The sequence below is a fragment of the Malus sylvestris genome, chromosome 4 (genome assembly GCF_916048215.2).
Source record: "Malus sylvestris chromosome 4, drMalSylv7.2, whole genome shotgun sequence".
In the NCBI taxonomy this organism is placed as follows: Eukaryota; Viridiplantae; Streptophyta; class Magnoliopsida; order Rosales; family Rosaceae; genus Malus; species Malus sylvestris.
In genome coordinates this window covers 24,928,264-24,946,063 of record NC_062263.1, presented here as the reverse complement: position 1 = coordinate 24,946,063, position 17,800 = coordinate 24,928,264, and the positions used below count along the sequence as shown (strand labels likewise).

The window sequence follows — 17,800 nt, the reverse complement described above, 5'->3', positions numbered from 1 at the left end:
TACAAGACCTGACATCGTTTTTGCAGTCAATCAAGCTTGCCAGTTCATGCATAATCCTATGGCCTCTCATGTCATTGCAGTAAAGAGAATCATTCGATATCTCAAAGGAACATCTACCTATGGTATTCATTTCAAACGATGACCAATGCATCTGCAATCTTATAGTGATGCAAATTGGGCAGGTGATCCAAATGATAAGAGATCAACTTCAGGGTTTGTTGTGTTTCTTGGTTCAAATCATATTTCTTGGGCATCTAAGAAACAACACACTGTGTCTCGATCATCCACAAAAGCTGAGTATCAAGCTCTAGCCATTACTACTGCTAAACTTGCCTGGATTCGACAGTTATTCTGTGATATGCATATACCTTTACATTCATCTCCAATGATATACTATGATAATGTTTCAGCTATTGCACTGTCTACAAATCTGTGTTCCATGCTAAGTCCAAACATATTGAAATAGACTATCATTTTGTATGGAAGAGAGTCACTCGAGAAGATCTTCAAGTTCAACATGTGTCTTCAGCAGATCAGTCATCAGATATACTTACAAAGGGCTTATCTGCACCTTTGTTTCAACAGCATTGTGGCAATCTAATGCTCAGTGCCTTAGAGCATCATATTGAAAGGGGATGTAAGAAGAATGAAGTACAAAACTGTGATCCAAGTGAGAAGGATATCAATGGTTAAAACAATGCCACTTGTCAAGAGATTAAATAAGCTGTTATGTTAGTTGGAATATTGGTTGTTAGAGTTGTAGTTAGTTGATATAAGGAGGCAGTTAAAAAGAAGATTACTTGCTTTGTAAGTTTGGTACCGAAAACACCTATATAGGTGAGGATTGTAAACCAACACAAATCAATGAAGAAAAACCTTTACAGCTACAAATCTTTCTCAATATTTCTCTCTGTCTTTTCCTCTTAGTTTTTCAATTCTGCTATTTACAACTTCAACAATCCGAACCGTCTATTTTTCAAGTTGCACCTCTTAGATCATCCGTACAAAATATTAACCAAATCGAAAATATTTGAAACATCTAATTGAGTACAAAGAAATTGACGAACACTTTGTTCTATAAGAAAAAATGAAATTTCATTGTTATAATTAAATAGGCAAATGGTTTCAGATTGAATTGAACTTTTACAAGGATGATCAATGAATCGGGACTTACAAAATAGACAGTTCGAATGTTGAAATTCGATGTAGAGTGAGTCCCACAATTAATTCTTTTTTTTTTTTAATGGGAATCCCTTCCTTTAAAGGGTCTGCTTAGTTATGTATTACGCTAAAAACCACTATGTTTCAAATTCTATTTTCGTCTTAGGTTCAAGACTAATCCCTTGATAAATAGGCTAACCCAAAAAATGAAAAACAAACTAACATTGGATTTGGTTTCAGCTGTTGCATTGTAAATGCACTCTTTGAACTACAACGCATTGCTTCTTATCTTATGAACATGTCAAAAACAACCAAAAATGCTGTTTCCTTTGCCTTTCTAAATTGAATCCGAAGACGAAAAAAACACCCAGTGAATCAAATGGAGTCAGTTGCTATGCCATTAGACAATGAGTGTCTTCTCTTACTTACCAAGTAAAATCCAAGCCCTCCAAAAACAAGAAGAATAATCAACCCATCAACCACTCCTACCAAGATCAAAACCCATTTCTTCAAATTTGACTTCCCATGACCCCCATGACCTCCCTTTGGAACCTTCACCATATAACTCAATAATCCGCTTCCCTTATTCTCAACCTGTTTAACACCAATTACCATTCCAAAAACAAAGCACCCTTTTGCAGAAGAATACAATGCAGCTGTGCAATTACAGTCCTCTAAGCACAAATTACCACATGCTTCTTTGCTCACATTAAAACTCTTTGTAGCGCCCCTCAAAACACTACTAACACCCTTCAATTCAAGCATCTCCGCCTTCATTTTATTCCCGCTTTTGCAAAACCCTCTTGATGAAATTCCTTGACCGCAATCAGAAGCTGTAGTACTAGTACTAGTACTTGTCCCATTTTCGGTCATCAAAAGTTGAATGCATGAACAAGTGCCGGACACTGTACAAACTCCGTAGGGCTTACACGCCAATGGAAGATCACAAGTGGTGTTTAGCGCTTGAAAAGAAGCATCAAATTTCGACATGCTAGGTGAGTAAAAATAAAGCCTCAAATTTCCTGTTTGGTTCCCCAATGCTAAAAACCTCATGGGCTGAAACCGAAAATTTTCATCAGATGGATGTATCTGTGCAATTTTCTTTTGATTATAACTGAATAGCTCTAACCCTTTTGGACCCAATTGAATATAAGCAATGTTTCTGTTCTTGGTGGGCTTGAATTCCCAATAGGAATAGTTCCATTTACCAGAATTTAAGTAGAGAGCAATCCTGCTTGGTTCAATTTCAAGAGAATAGTATGAAGTGGAGTTACTTGGGAATGAAGTCAACCTAGAAGCAACACTTAGTCTCTGACCCCAAAGCATTACATCAGTTGGAAAATTAAAACTCTGCCACTTTATACTGCCTAATGCATCAACTAGAACTAGATTGCCTGTCCTCAACATCTGTAATCTCTGCACCAAATTGACAAAAAAAATAAAAAATATTCAGCATTGATCAAATATTGTACAAACAAAAGGTAGCGGTTTTGACACTCTGTATTAACCATCTGCATTCCAAATTGGATACTACAATTTTTGAGAAATGGTATTCGCCTTTCTATTGCAGTCCTCCTTTTGTTTATGTCCCTTAAATCTCATTTGATTTATTCAATACAATTGTCTCATAAAAATGAAGCAGGAGTGCAAGAGAGAAAAATAAAGTACGAAAATCATTTCCCTGTTTTTATACGGACTCACATGAGAAAGGCATGAGGGTAAAAGATGAGCATTAAACTTTAACCGTATGCATATCACTAGCGAAAAATTAACGTTTCTTCGTTGTTTTTCGGTATAAACTTACCTGCACACCTTGTCCAGAAGTCCCACTTCTCCATCCCACCCTATCTTTTGGGCCCTTCAATCTCAAATCTCCGTCATGGGAGAGTTCAAGAACACATAAATTTGAAGTGTAAAACTTTGAGTAATGGCCAGAACTCCAAACCTTGACATCTCCAAGAAAGACTTGCAAGGAACATGAGTACTTTCCACTCACGTCTTCAACACTCATTGCAACTTTGAAACTTGGTTTGGTTTCATTGTTCTCCATCAAAAAAGCTCTCCCAATGAATCCCACATTGTACTCAAATGGCACTTCCAGAGTGAGCTGGTATCCGAGAGGAACATCGGTTTTCGAGTAGCCGTAAGTGAAGAAAATGGTGAGAGAGATGAAGAAGTAGAGCTGCATGAGTGAATTGCAGGCTCAAATTTCAAACATTAAGGCCTTTTTCTGGCAGGAATTTTATGAGAGACAGAGGCGGAAGGGTGGGCATGAATTGTGGGACTTTTGGGAAAAGGGTTTGAGCTTTCACTTTTTGGTTTGTTATTTGTGTGGGGGTATAGTAGGTTTGAGCTTTCACTTTTTGGAATTCAGATCCTCTCCGGATCTTGCAGTCTGACATCGACGGACTGAGTAATGCAGACTGTTTAAGAGAGGGAGAGAGATTCAAACTATTGGTTTGTGTGAAGTGGGATAATAAGATAAGCTAATGGGTGCCGTTGAATTTAAAATGAGTGGTAAGATTTTCTCGATCTATCGACTCCAGACTGCAAGATCTGCAAAAGATCTCGATTCCTAATTTTGTACTCTATTTAGTAGGTCTCTTGTTTTAAAGAATAATCACTTGCTAAATACAATGAAAATTATCAAATACTTGACATAAATTTGTAATCTAGCAACAACTTAACATGTTTGTTTTTCCAAGAGTCAAACTTCAAAATCTGTTCAAAGACTTAACAATGAAACATAGAAGGTCAAAATACAAGTAATCAACGGAATTAAAGAAACAAGATATTAAAAGTCAAATATATGAATAAGGCATATTGAGGCAACATGATTGGTGATGCACGCAACATGATAATAAGAAGGAAGGTGAAGGAATAAAACAAAAAACTTGAGGGCAAAAATTAAAACTCGTCAAGTTTTAATTAGGAATTCGTTTTTAGTTTTTACTTTTGATTCTAAGTTTTTATTTTTTTTTTTAAATAAAATTTTGTTTGGTAACTACTTTCAACTTTTAAAAACAATGAAAACTAAAAACTACTTGAGTTTCAATAATTAGTTTCTGGTTTTCATATTTTATTTATTTTTAACTGAATGTAGTGAGAAAGTGGGATTATAAATTTTTCGCATGTAGTGAAATGGAGAATGAGAAAGGGATCAGGAAGTGTGGAGCCAATGGAAAGGGATGAGTGCCATTACCCGTAGTGGGCAGCAGGCCAGGCCCGCCAGGGCGTCTTATATTTTGTGTATTTGCATCATGAATAACATGAAGCCTCCTGCCGCGTGTGCGATCATTATGCTCTCCACGCTTTGCCAGCTGACATTGTTCTCGCGCCATATTGACATGTAGGGTTCCTTATGGGCCGAACCAATTGAGCGCTTTTGGGCTTCACTGAGCAACCTGACCGGAGACAAATCCAGTTCATCTGAATCGGCACCGCCGATGGACTTAACCAAATCAACCGCCAAACCAAGGAGCATTGGATTCGAATTTCTGCACTGACGATTTCGTATATTTCGGTGTCGGTCAAGCTTCGTCGTTTTGGGACATTAATGGAGATCTGATATTCGGCTCCATAGAAAAGTCAATACAGAATGTTAACGTAACTTAATTATGACCGTTCAAATAGAAGGGACGAGAGGGGAGGGAAACTTGGAGTCCTTTCTCTGGTATATGACATCTTTGATGATCTTTTCAATTCCTTGTACTTCTTGTAACACCCTAAATTGTTGTTAATGTTATTTAAAAACACTCCAAGAACCAAAATATCACGTGGTGAAAATGGTTCTTTAAGAAACTGTTTGATACTAGAAGTAAGCTAAGAATTTCACTAAAATGTTGTTAAAATTTCCAGAGGTGGTTTTTGAATCCGTAGTATTTCATTTATTCCCGCCACTCCTCAGTTCTTCTAAATTTTCAATTGTGCTTCGGGTAATAATTAATTTACCTTAATTATTACTTATTTGGATATCATTTTCCTAAATAAATTATCTTTCCTGTTCTTTAAACTAACAGGTGATCAGATGTGGCTCTTCTTCGAATACACATGCTGGTGTTGTGAGTGGAAATGTCGGAAACAGAAACGAAAATTGGCAAATGATAAGGGTTGGAAGTTTTTCAATTGATTACAAGATTTCTGATGTCCCATCTGGTATTTGATCAACGCAACTTGTTCCCAAGTCTGCATTAGATCCTACTAAGGCGAACTGCTACTCTCTCAGTTCTTTTATTCATATCAATAAAAGGAAGTATCGAATTGATGTAAGATCAAAACGAGTTAATATGGAAGATGGTGCTACAAGTTCATGCTCTAAGAATATAAGTAAATTTCCACATGAAAGCTCGAATATGTCAGATTGTCAAAGCGAGAAGGATATATATTCTGTTAGTGTGTAAATTGTGATCTGATGTGGTAGTTGTATTTCTAGCTTATATTGCTAGGATGTTTAGCTAAATTGGTTGTATGCTTTCTTATCTAAGTCTCTTAGTTCTTAAGTAAGTGAGTGTACATGTGTCTTCATCTCATAGGGTGTAAGATGGATGGCTAGGATTACTTGGATGTAATTTTGAATACTGCCAAAAGATTGGAAGTGTAACTGTTAAGTGTAGAGAGATGTTCCTCTCTCACTATGTGAGCAATCAAACAGTGCGTGTGTGAAGAATTGCAGAGTCATATTCTCTGCTCTCATTCATTCCCTCTCTCTCACTCTAGTCATTGCAGCATATCCTCCATTGTTGTACTACATTTTCTTCTAATTCTAACATGGCCTCAGAGCCTTGTTGGGTCTGAATCTCTGGGCGTCGATTCTGTGAGAGATAGTGAGCAAGTGTTTGCAACACATCGTTGCAAAGAAAATAGTAGAGAGAGGTGTGATCTGAGTCTAACATGGCTGGATCTGGTGGAGGGGAGCTTCGAGCTCCGGTGTTCAACGGAGAAAACTTCGATTTCTGGCAGATTCGAATGAAAACAATCTTCCGATCTCACGAGTTATGGAATATTGTTGAAAAAGGTTTTACCACTTCAGCGAAAGGGGAAGGAGACCTCACTGAGGTGGAAACGAAGTTGCGGAGTGAAAATCTGGTCAAGGATGCAAGGGCTCTTGGAATCATTCAGGGAGCCGTATCGAATCAAATTTTTCCACACATTGCAACCTTGGAAACTGCGAAAGAAGCTTGGGATATTCTGAAGCAAGAGTATGTAGGGGACAAACAGGTACGATCTGTGAAATTACAAGGTCTGCGTCGTGATTTTGAATATACCCGTATAAGTGAAAATGAATCTCTAGCTGCATATTTAGCTAAGTTGTTTGATCTGATAAATCAGATGCGAAGCTATGGAGAAGATCTTAGTAATCAGAGAATTGTGCAAAAGTTATTGATCAGTTTACCCAAAACATATGATAGCATTGCTTCTGTTATAGAAAATACTAAAGATATTGATGTAATTGATGCACAAGATGTGGTTGCCATATTGAAAGGGTTTGAACTAAGATTAATCAGACATGAAGAGGGTAGCACAGAACGTGCATTTGCTAGCTTAGATATCTCATCTAAGAATAGTAAATTTGGTAATCAACATACCAATACTGGTGGATCAAAATATCCGAAGAACTTCAAGTTCAAAGGGAAGCAGTGGACTAACAGGTTTACTCCAAGTGTAAGAAATGAAGCTAACAACACTGGAGGGGCATGCAAATACTATGATAAACTTCACTATGGTGAATGTTGGCTAAAAGGGAAGATTAAATGTCACAAGTGTGGAAAACCTGGTCATATTGCTAGGATCTGCAATCAAAACAAAAATGCTCAGCAAGGGAATTTTGCAAACAAAGTGGGAGAGCAAAGAAACTTTACAAACAAGGTGGGAGAACCTGGAAATCTCTTCATGGTCAAGCAATCAACTGAAGTGAAAGCTGTGAGTGATGCCTGGTATATTGACAGTGCGTGCAGTAATCACATGACTTCCAGAGAGGAGTTACTTGTGGAAATTGATAGAAGTATTAAGGCAAAAGTGCAAGTTGGCACAGGGGTTCTTGTTGATGTGAAAGGCAAAGGAACCTTGGTCATTGACACGGATAAAGGAAAAAGGTACATAAGAGAAGTTATGTTGGTACCTGGAATTGCAGAAAACCTTCTCAGTGTTGGGCAGATGACTGAACATGGGTATTTTCTGTTATTTGGTGATTATAAGGTGGATATTTTTTATGATAGAACTCTGACAAATTTAGTTGTTAGTGTGAAACAAAAAGGAAACATATGCTTTCCACTTGTGTTCAAGTCAAACGATCATTTGGTACTGAAAACCAATGTGCATCAGAGTAGTACAATGTGGCATAAACGGTTTGGCCACCTGAATTTTAGAAGTTTGCAACAATTGCAGGAGCATGATATGGTTCTTGGGTTACCTGAAATGCATGACAGTGAAGGTGTATGTCAGGGATGTGCATTTGGTAAGAATCATAGAGTGTCCTTTCCAAGGGAGTCAATCTGGAGAGCAAGAATGCCATTGGAACTTATACACTCAGATGTGTGTGGTCCTATGCAAACACCAACCATGAGTGGAAATCGATACTTTGTTACATTCATTAATGACCATTCGAGGATATGCTGGATATATCTCTTGAGACACAAGTCAGATGTCTTTCATGTATTCAAGAAATTCAAAGCTATGGTGGAACTTCAAAGTGGTTTTTCAGTGAAGAAATTGAGAACAGATAGAGGAGGAGAATTTACCTCAAATGAATTTGAACAGTTTTGTGAAGCTTTGGGTTTGGAGAGGCAGCTTACTGTTGCATACTCTCCACAACAGAATGGAGTTGCAGAGAGGAAAAATAGAACTATAGTGGAGATGGCAAAGTGTATGCTTCATGAGAAAGGTCTTCCTTATAGTCTTTGGGGTGAAGTTGTAGTTACATCTGTCTACTTGCTAAATAGATGTCCTACAAAAGCATTGGAAAATGTGACACCTTTTGAGAAATTCAGTGGAAGAAAACCTGGAATTCAACACTTGAGAGTGTTTGGCTCATTAGGTTATTCTCTTATTCCTGGAAACCTGAGACAGAAGCTGGATGAAACAAGTGTCATTGGTATTTTTATTGGATATGGCACTTGTGAAAAGGGGTACAGATTGCTTAATCCTGAAAATCAGAAAGTAATCATTTCAAGAGATGTTATTTTTTATGAGAATGGTACATGGGATTGGGATAGACAGAAGATCAAAGAAGTGTACATTCCAATTGCTGCAAGTGAATCTTCAGAGATGAAAGAAGCTGATGAGGATTCGGATTCCATGGAACAAGCTGTTGCTGAAGGTTCTCAGACTCAACTTACAGATTCTCCACTCATTGAATCTGGAAGTGCTAGTGACTCAACTTCTGCATCTCAGATTGATCATACTCCTTTGAGATATAGAAGTTTGAGTGAAATCTATGAAAGATGTCATGTGTGTATTGTTGAACCAGAATCCTATTATGAAGCTGCACAGGATGAAGCATGGAAGAAAGCTATGAAAGATGAAATCAGCATGATTGAGAAAAATAAGACTTGGGAATTAGTGAAAAGACCATCTGATAAACCTGTAATTGGTGTGAAATGGGTGTACAAAACTAAATTGAATTTGGATGGATCAGTTCAAAAGAACAAGGCTAGGCTTGTTGCAAAAGGCTATGCACAAAAGCCCGGAATTGATTATAATGAAACCTTTGCACCTGTGGCAAGGATGGATACAATCAGAACATTAATTGCCCTGGCAGCAAAGAACAAATGGAAGTTGTTTCAATTGGATGTAAAATCGGCATTCTTGAATGGGGTACTAGAAGAAGAAGTGTATGTTGATCAGCCGGATGGATTTATTGTACAAGGGGAAGAAGATAAGGTCTACAGGTTACATAAAGCACTGTATGGTCTGAAACAGGCACCAAGGGCCTGGTATGGTGAAATAGACTCATACCTTACACTCTGTGGGTTTAAGAAAAGCACTAGTGAAGCAACTTTGTATACCAAGTGGAGGAAAAGTTCAGAAATGATTATTGTGTCTATCTATGTTGATGACATAATATACACTGGAAGTTGTCAGGAATTGATGGATGATTTCAAATCTGATATGATGCTCAAATATGAAATGACTGATCTTGGACTCTTACATCACTTTCTTGGTATGGGAGTAATGCAAACTGAGGAGTATATTTTCATTCATCAGAGAAAATATGCTTCTTCTCTACTGAAGAAATTTGGACTTCAAGACTGTAAGTCAGTGAGTATTCCATTGGTTCCAAGTGATAAATTGAGAAAAGAGGATGGAAGTGGGACTGCGGATGAAGCTCAATATAGACAAATTGTAAGCAGTTTGTTGTATCTCACAGCAACTAGACATGATATAATGTATGCTGCATGTCTGCTATCACGGTTTATGCACTGTCCAACCAACAAGCACCTTGGTACAGCAAAGAGAGTACTAAGATATGTTCAAGGGACTCTTGATTTTGGCTTGAAATACAAGAAAGGCAAAGGAGCAATCTTAATGGGATTTTGTGACAGTGACTGGAGCGGTTCAGAAGATGATATGAAAAGTACATCGGGGTATGCATTTACCTTTGGCAGTGGAGTTTTCTCTTGGTCTTTAGTCAAGCAACAATGTGTTGCATTATCAACAGCTGAAGCAGAGTACATTAGTGCATCTGAAGCAACTGCACAGGCTACATGGCTGAGATTTGTTTTGGAGGACTTTGGTGAAATGCAAACAGTTGCAACACCAATGAATTGTGATAATACTTCAGCCATAGCTATCACTAAAAACCCTATTTTTCATCAGAAGACCAAGCACATCAACAGGAGATACCATTTCATAAAGGAAGCATTGCAGCAAGGAGTAATTGAGCTATTGCATTGTCCTACAAAAGAGCAAATTGCTGATATCTTTACAAAGGCATTGGCAAGAGAACAATTCAGTTATTTGAGGGAACTTCTTGGAGTTAAATCAGTTCACAATTTAAAGGGGGCTGTTAGTGTGTAAATTGTGATCTGATGTGGTAGTTGTATTTCTAGCTTATATTGCTAAGATGTTTAGCTAAATTGGTTGTATGCTTTCTTATCTAAGTCTCTTAGTTCTTAAGTAAGTGAGTGTACATGTGTCTTCATCTCATAGGGTGTAAGATGGATGGCTAGGATTACTTGGATGTAATTTTGAATACTGCCAAAAGATTGGAAGTGTAACTGTTAAGTGTAGAGAGATGTTCCTCTCTCACTATGTGAGCAATCAAACAGTGCGTGTGTGAAGAATTGCAGAGTCATATTCTCTGCTCTCATTCATTCCCTCTCTCTCACTCTAGTCATTGCAGCATATCCTCCATTGTTGTACTACATTTTCTTCTAATTCTAACATATTCATCTTTTCCTACAGAATTTGGGGAAAAAAGAATGCATGGCTTCCCAGAAAAGTCTCGTTATGCACCAAGAAATATGATGAACCGTTTGATATATGCATGTCTTGGAGCAGAAGTTCTCCACCTAAAGCTTGGCTTGCAAGAAAGATAGAAAACCAGAATGAAGAAGACAAGGTGGAATTCGAAAATCCAGAACATACAGACCTCACAAGTCCAAATAGTACTACTGAGGTCTGGGACGAAATTGTTGAAATTTTTGTCAACCTCAGTCAACAGGTTTTGGGTTTTTTCCCTTCTAAATCATAGATTAGCAATTCTAGATCAGAGAAGTACGTATCAATTTCCATTCATGATGTGCATTTGATCTGCGATATAGATTATGGATATAATATTAGTAATTACTGATAATTAGGTTTTGATGATTCTGGTCTGGTCTATCTGTGGTGACACATTGTGCAGTTTTTTGAAAACCGATTGTTTTAGATTCTTTATACTGCAAACTTGTTACTAATGCCTTGGTAACACTTAAATTTATAGGTTGACATAGTGAAAAAATGCCGGGAGCTCGATGTAGGTCCTGGAGGCTTTTATCGGCCAGGTTACCAAGATGGAGCAAAACTTCGTCTATAGATGATGTGCCTTGGCTGGGACTGGGATCCTCAGACAAGAAAATATGGAGATAGGCGAACAATAGATGGTACTCGGCCTCCTGGAATACCTAAAAAATTTAGTTCGTTTGATAAAAGAGTGATTCGAGAGGCGCATGCCCACATTAAATAGGAACTCAGAGTTAGTAGAGCAGAAGAAATACTCCCTTCAATGTCTCCTGATTTATGAATTGCCAACTTTTATACAACAACTGGTCAACTTGGTCTTCATCAGGTATTTACTCAAATACACTTTCAATAAAACCAAACGTATATGTGCGTTGCAGGATCTAGAATCTATGTAAATAGCACTATAAATTACATTTACACATCAAAATTATGTTGTTTTATTCAATGCTCTTAATTTTGGTTAGTCATATTCTTAAATTTGTGTCACTTTCCACCAGTCCCAATTGTTCTTGAAGGCAACAATTATTTTTGGGTTAATTTCAGTTTACTAACCTGAAGTTTCTTGGTTTTCAACATTTGGTACATCACGTTTTTTTCATTCCAGAGTGGTACCTAAAGTCATAATTTTGAGATAGTTTCATACATCCATTAAGTTTGCTGTTATATCAGCCGTTAACTGGTGACGTGGAGCCCAAATGGACAATGATTGGACGCCACATGTCAATACGGACCCACATGAATATTAAAAAAATATACTTTAAAAAAAATTGAAAAACCCATCCTTCTCCTACCTCACACCCCCCCCCCCCCGGATCCCGCCCAACACTCCCTCCCTTCTCTCCTCTGCACCCACCCAACTCTCCCTCCCTTCTTTCTCCATTGTCGGCGTCGGCGTCCATCTCACTACCCAACTCTCCATCCACATCCAACAGTGGGAAATTTAGATCGAATGGCAGCGAGGCCTTGTGAAACGACGATGACGCAACGAAATCCCCATTGTCCTTTACCACCAATGAGGACGAATCACAGTCTATGTGGCAGTCCTCAAGAACCCCCTGCATCATCCTCGGTTGTCGTTTCCACCGCGACAAGTCAGCAACCTTCCACGATGAAGGGGGTTCTCGCTCTGCTGTCCACATTGGGTGGTGGTAAGAAGGGCCAGGGAGGGGCTTAAGGCGTCAACTCCGATCCGGCAACACACTCCACATCTCCAGATCCAGAAACACACTGCACATCCGCGATTCGACCTTGGAAGATAGAGAGAGAAACTGAGATAGAAGAGAGAGAAAGATAGAAAGGTCAAATTTGGGGGAGCTAATCGGGTTGTCGGGGTCGACCAAAGGTGAACCGGCTTCAGCCGTTGAGAGAGAAGGGACGAAGGGTTGGGTGGGCGAGAGAAAGGAAGGAAGGTTGGGTGGGATGGAGGGGTAGGGGTGTGAGGTAGAAGAAGGATGGGTTTTTTAAATTTTTTTTTTTTTTTTTTAAGTTTGCATTATTTTTTATTTTTTATTTATTTATTATTATTTTTAATATCCACGTGGGCCCATATGGACAAGTGACATCCAGTCATTATCCACGTGGGCGCCACGTCACTAGTTAACGGCTGATTTGATAGCAACTTTAACGGATATATGAAACTGTCCCAAAATTATGACTTCAGCTACCATTCTGGGATGAAAAAACTTAATATACCAAATATTGAAAACCAATAAACTTCAAAGTAGTAAACTGAAATTAACCTATTATTTTTTTATACTTATTTGGTGATCAGACGAAGTTTTGATTTTTAGAATCGCGAGGAAAGCGGAAAGTCTCTCCGAGAAGGATTGCCCGTCGTCTCCATCTCTATAGCTGATTCAGCAGACTTCCTCTACGGAGATGAGAGCGATATTGCAAAGGCAGAGAATGTTGTTTGGAATCTGGAAATCTGCTGATATTCGGAGGTCGTTCGACTCATTTGTTTCACGGCGTGACATCGATCCTACCAGACTCAGCTCCAACGAGTTTGTTGGAAGCAACCAGCCTTCGTCCCGGCCACCTTAATCTTACCTTCAGACAGTATTGATTAAACAACATCTGTAGGTCTGACATCTATTCTACTTGCACACAGTGATTAATTTTCGTTATTAAACTACATTACTCCAGATGGAGTAATTAATATAAATTTTAGTATTTCTAGCAGTTTAATTACCTCCACAAGCTTTCAACATAATCTTATTAGCTATGTTTACAAAATTTAAAATATGCCCTAGTAAATAATTAGTCGACTTTGAGATTTACGCTGTTACTGCAACTTTTTTCATTAACCGATCTAAAAATAATTGCTGCTATAGACATTTAAATTTTGGATGGTATCAAGCTTCTTTGAGAGTTACGCTGTGATTACGATGTGTTTAACTTGTATAACTCACTGACATCAGATTAGAGGCTTCATTCAATCACGTAACATTCGAACATAAATTGTATAACCCCGTTTGTATATTTGGTTGCTGTGTACACCTAGAATGTTATTTTGGCTGTGCGGCTGTTTGATGGTACCCATATTTAGTTTTCGTCCCTAAGCTCTCATATTAGTTTCTTATGTTCTTTAACTTAATTCTGAGTTGCATAAGTGGTCCTTCCATCAAATCGTCTTATTTTCCATCAAATTTAAGGGCGTAATGGTCTACATACAAAAAAAAAATCTAATTTATTTGAAAAAGAGAAGAGCTTGACTCCTTAATACTATGGAGGAGTTCCTCCTCAAAATACTTCATGGTCTATTGACAGATTTCTTGTTTACGATCAGAACCGTTCATATTATAAATCAATATGCAAAAAAATAATTAAAACTAAGATCATTTAGTCAATAAAGAGGTTCCCGATCATAAGCACAAAGTTCTATGAATGGATTATGAGCTATTTCAAAGATGAATTCATCCTCAATCCTTGAGAAGCCAACTCTTTCTCTTAAAAAAATTCATCTTCTTATTTTTTGGATGAAATTTCTATTTTATTCCTCAGCTTAATGAAAAAGTTGACGGAGTTAATGAAAAGAACTACTAGGGCAACAAATGACATAATTCTAGGACAATAGACTATTAGTAGAGTGCAAAGATGAAAACTAAACCCGTGGTATATATCAGAGACTTATGCTACAATTTAGTCTTCCAATTAAACTTAATGTGGTTATGTTAATCCAATGGCTAATTAATTAATTATGAGTTAAGTGATAGAATTAGCAACATTCTACTTCTCAGCCGCTGCTTTTGATGCATGCATGAATCAGCATTGTCCTGTTTGATGATACAACTGTCTTATGCTTTTTATAATCATGAACAGAAACCTGGATAATATGTCGACTCATTAATAAAAATATTATGCCAGATATGCTAGGAATCTAATTGGAGTTGTCAAGATAAGATGCTTGCCCCATAAAACAATATACATGGTTTTGATCTGGCGTCGGGTTCTTGTCTTTTGTGGATCAAGAAAATTTGAGTATGTCTGTTTGACTAGTTGGATGATCTGGCATTTTCACAAAAGAACGGTCTGCACCATATTTGCATACAACCCGGCCCTTTGTGGGTGCAATTCCAGATGCATGCGTTCCCATTCTTATTTCGTGAGCTGGTTATTAGATGGCCCTGCTGAATATTTATTCCGTCGACTTTCTTGGGCATACAATAATCTGGTATGTTAATCTGCTGACTGATTCCTTGGTAGTTTCATTGGCTTGATTTGCTGACATGGTTTGAAATGGATGAGTTTATCCGATCAGGATCCTCTCCTGAGCAAATGGTGAGGATCCTCATGACCAGGCTCATCGAGCCGTTCAAATTTTATTTAACGGCTACAAACAGGGGGTCCTTCTAAAAGTTATAATAATTGTAGCCATTGAATAAAATTTGAACTGCCCGATGGGCCTAGTCATGAGAATCCTCACCATTTGCTCAAGAGAGGATCCTGATCCGAGTTTATCAAGTTGCGTGGATAACTATTTTATTATAGGCCGAGCATGTTATATTATTAAATGGAGAAATTAGGATCCAGTCCCTAGTTATCACTACTCTATGATTAAAACCTTGTTGAATTTCAATTTCTGATTAAGGTCCCTAAACTTTGTACACATCAGCATTTTCACATATTTCCATGTCAGCTTTTTATTTTATTTATTCAAAATTTTAATTTATAAATTACGCTCATATCCTTCATTATCACTATCAACATAATTAGAGCATTGTAACTGAAACTCTGATTTCAGTTGCGCAATTCAAGCTATTCCCTTTTTTGTTTTTAGTTTGCATTCAAATTCATCAATTCAATTTTTGCCAAAATTTGAGCCGTACTCAGATGTTCTCCAAGAGCATTCAAACAAACGCAGATTTTTGCAGAAGATTTGAACCGCGTCCATTTTTTTGTTACATCGGACTGACTTTGTTAAAATCTTTGAATGGGTAATCTTTGCACCATAGTTCTACCCAGTCGGAGGTATTTCAAGTGGGGAAGAACTGCATTGCATTTACAGAGGAACTTGGAGATCCTATGACCGGTGTTTATGAATTTCTAGTATGCACAACAAGTGTTTGTAAAAATGTTTGAATAAGTTTTTTTTTTCCTTTACGGGGCTTAAAAGGCCAAGCGTGGGGTACAATCTTATTGCATTGGGTACATTTTTTGTTAGCATATATGGTGACTGCAAAATCAATTTTTAATCTTGGGTACAAACTAGCTAATCAGGTAAACAAAAATACTGGAAGATTTTTGCAGTCAATGGGACTAAAAAGGCCATATGCGGGTGTTTGGGGGGGGGGGGGGGGGGTGGTACAATCTTATTGCATGGGGTACAAATCTTATTGCATGGGGGTACATTTTTCTGTTAGCGTGTATGGCGACTTCACATCAGCTTTTCCATGGCAGACTCTGAAGTGAGTTTGTGTTTGTAATGAAGATATGTGACTTGTTCAATGGCATACTTTGAATGAAGTTGTTTTTATTCAGACCTTATGAATCATAAAGTCTGTCTTGGGTACAAACTATAAACAGAAGAATAGCTTGAATTAGGGGACTGAAATTTGGGAATTTCAGTTACAATGGTCTCCAATTATTTTGCTATGATAATGAGTGATATGAAGTATAATTTATAAATTAAAATTTTTAATAAATAAATTAAAAACTGACATGGAAATATGTGAATAGTAAAATGCTGATGTGTACAAAGCTTAGGGACCTTGATCATAAACTGAAATTCAATAAGGTTTCAATCAAAGAATTATGCCAACTAAGGACCGGATACAAAGTGTCCCTTATTAAATTGTCAATTTAAACTATTGATTAAGTTTTGGGATCCCTTAAGTTTTTATTCGTAATACGTATTTCAAATTGACGGTTTGACAACTTAATTTGCTAGAATATCTTCTTTCTTTTTTTTTAACAAATTGTTTATTGGGAGGAAGGTTGTTTGGAATCAAAGGGATGACTATAATATAAAATAGCATTGCCTCAATAATACTTTTATAACCAAAAGGAGATTAGGTGGTGACTTCACCACGACAACCTTTTTGGGAACTGGGAAGACTCACAGAGATATTTCAACCTTCACCAAGCAACCATCGTATAATTCATCAATGTCAGAAGTCGAACTCAAGATATGCCGTGTAGAAAACATACCTAAAAGTCACCCCCAACCACTGAACCGCCTTGTCGTAGTTACATTGCCTCAATAATAGGGATGTGGAAATCCTACGCAGAAAACACCGTGATGGTGGCATCTGATTAATTTGGACGTCGAAATCTATTTTATTATTGTGATCACGACTTCGTTTGTACTTGGGTCATTATGCTTATGATTATATAATTGAATCTTCATAGTTTAACATTTTTAAATGCATTATTGCCCTCCAAATACACGATACATTTTTGGTGTACTGAGAACATGGTTCGGTACACTAAGTGTCATTATACAAGTGAATGGATACTTGAAAAAAATCTTTGTCCCTGCTTATATTTTAACACTTAATTTATTGAAATATGTTACTAGTACACTAAAAAATCTCTCCTAAATACGCAGAGGATAGCCACAACTTCAAAGCTGCTTTATTAATCGAATACATTGTTTAATAGTTCTAGAAGATGATTAGTGTTAATCACCAAACTTACATAAAGTTCCCACCTCATTAATAATTGAGTGTTTCTATGCAAGATATCCATGGTGTCGTCACACTCCCTTTAGATAAACCGATATTTTTATGTACTTAGCTCTCATTTGGCTTCGATTTCAGACTAAGTTCGTTGTAGGATGGTTTATTAATCCTATTTAGGGTTCAATTATTGGCTAACCACTTTTTTGGAAAAGCCAAAATGTGAATGGTGTAGAGACGGACGCATTTTGCTGAACAACACCCATTATTCGGTCTAAGTTCATGCTTTGTAGATGAACATGGGTCCATTTTTTGCTACTGAATGAGGTGAGGTGAGGTATTATGGTTGTTTTGTTGGGATGCACTGCTAAAGTAGACAACCATTTGTGGCTTTGTTGAGTGCGTGATTTACAATACTACATAAAGATTAGTTGATAAGGCAACCTCATAAGATAGTTGGTCAAGTTATTCTCATAAATGAAACGGCTATTTTGTATTTGTGTATCAATCGGCCTTTCAGAGGCGCAATCCTCAATATATGAAGTCCCATTCTTTATAAGAGTGTTTAACCAACCACG

General features: G+C 37.4%; 1 protein-coding gene and 1 pseudogene across 1 annotated transcript; one reads left to right on the top strand and one right to left on the bottom strand.

The window, feature by feature from the left end:
- Positions 1-1,351: 1,351 nt before the first annotated feature.
- LOC126617659 (G-type lectin S-receptor-like serine/threonine-protein kinase SD2-5) lies at positions 1,352-3,669 on the bottom strand. The gene is made up of 2 exons (XM_050285709.1): positions 2,966-3,669; positions 1,352-2,577 (listed from the first exon to the last, which is right to left on the bottom strand). The coding sequence occupies exons 1-2, from the start codon at positions 3,347-3,349 to the stop codon at positions 1,537-1,539; spliced, it is 1,425 nt and encodes a 474-aa protein (XP_050141666.1). The 5' UTR covers positions 3,350-3,669; the 3' UTR covers positions 1,352-1,536.
- A 1,331-nt stretch (positions 3,670-5,000) lies between these two features.
- Positions 5,001-13,195, top strand: LOC126618257 (uncharacterized; annotated as a pseudogene).
- The last annotated feature ends 4,605 nt before the right edge of the window (positions 13,196-17,800 follow it).

What these genes read in the sequence shown, in the direction of transcription:
- LOC126617659 (XM_050285709.1), bottom strand. Translation starts at nt 3,349, where the DNA reads ATGCAGCTCTACTTCTTCATCTCTCTCACCATTTTCTTCACTTACGGC. An exon ending in CTTCTGGACAAGGTGTGCAG is followed by an intron (nt 2,578 to 2,965) that starts GTAAGTTTATAC and finishes AATTTGGTGCAG; the next exon opens with AGATTACAGATGTTGAGGAC.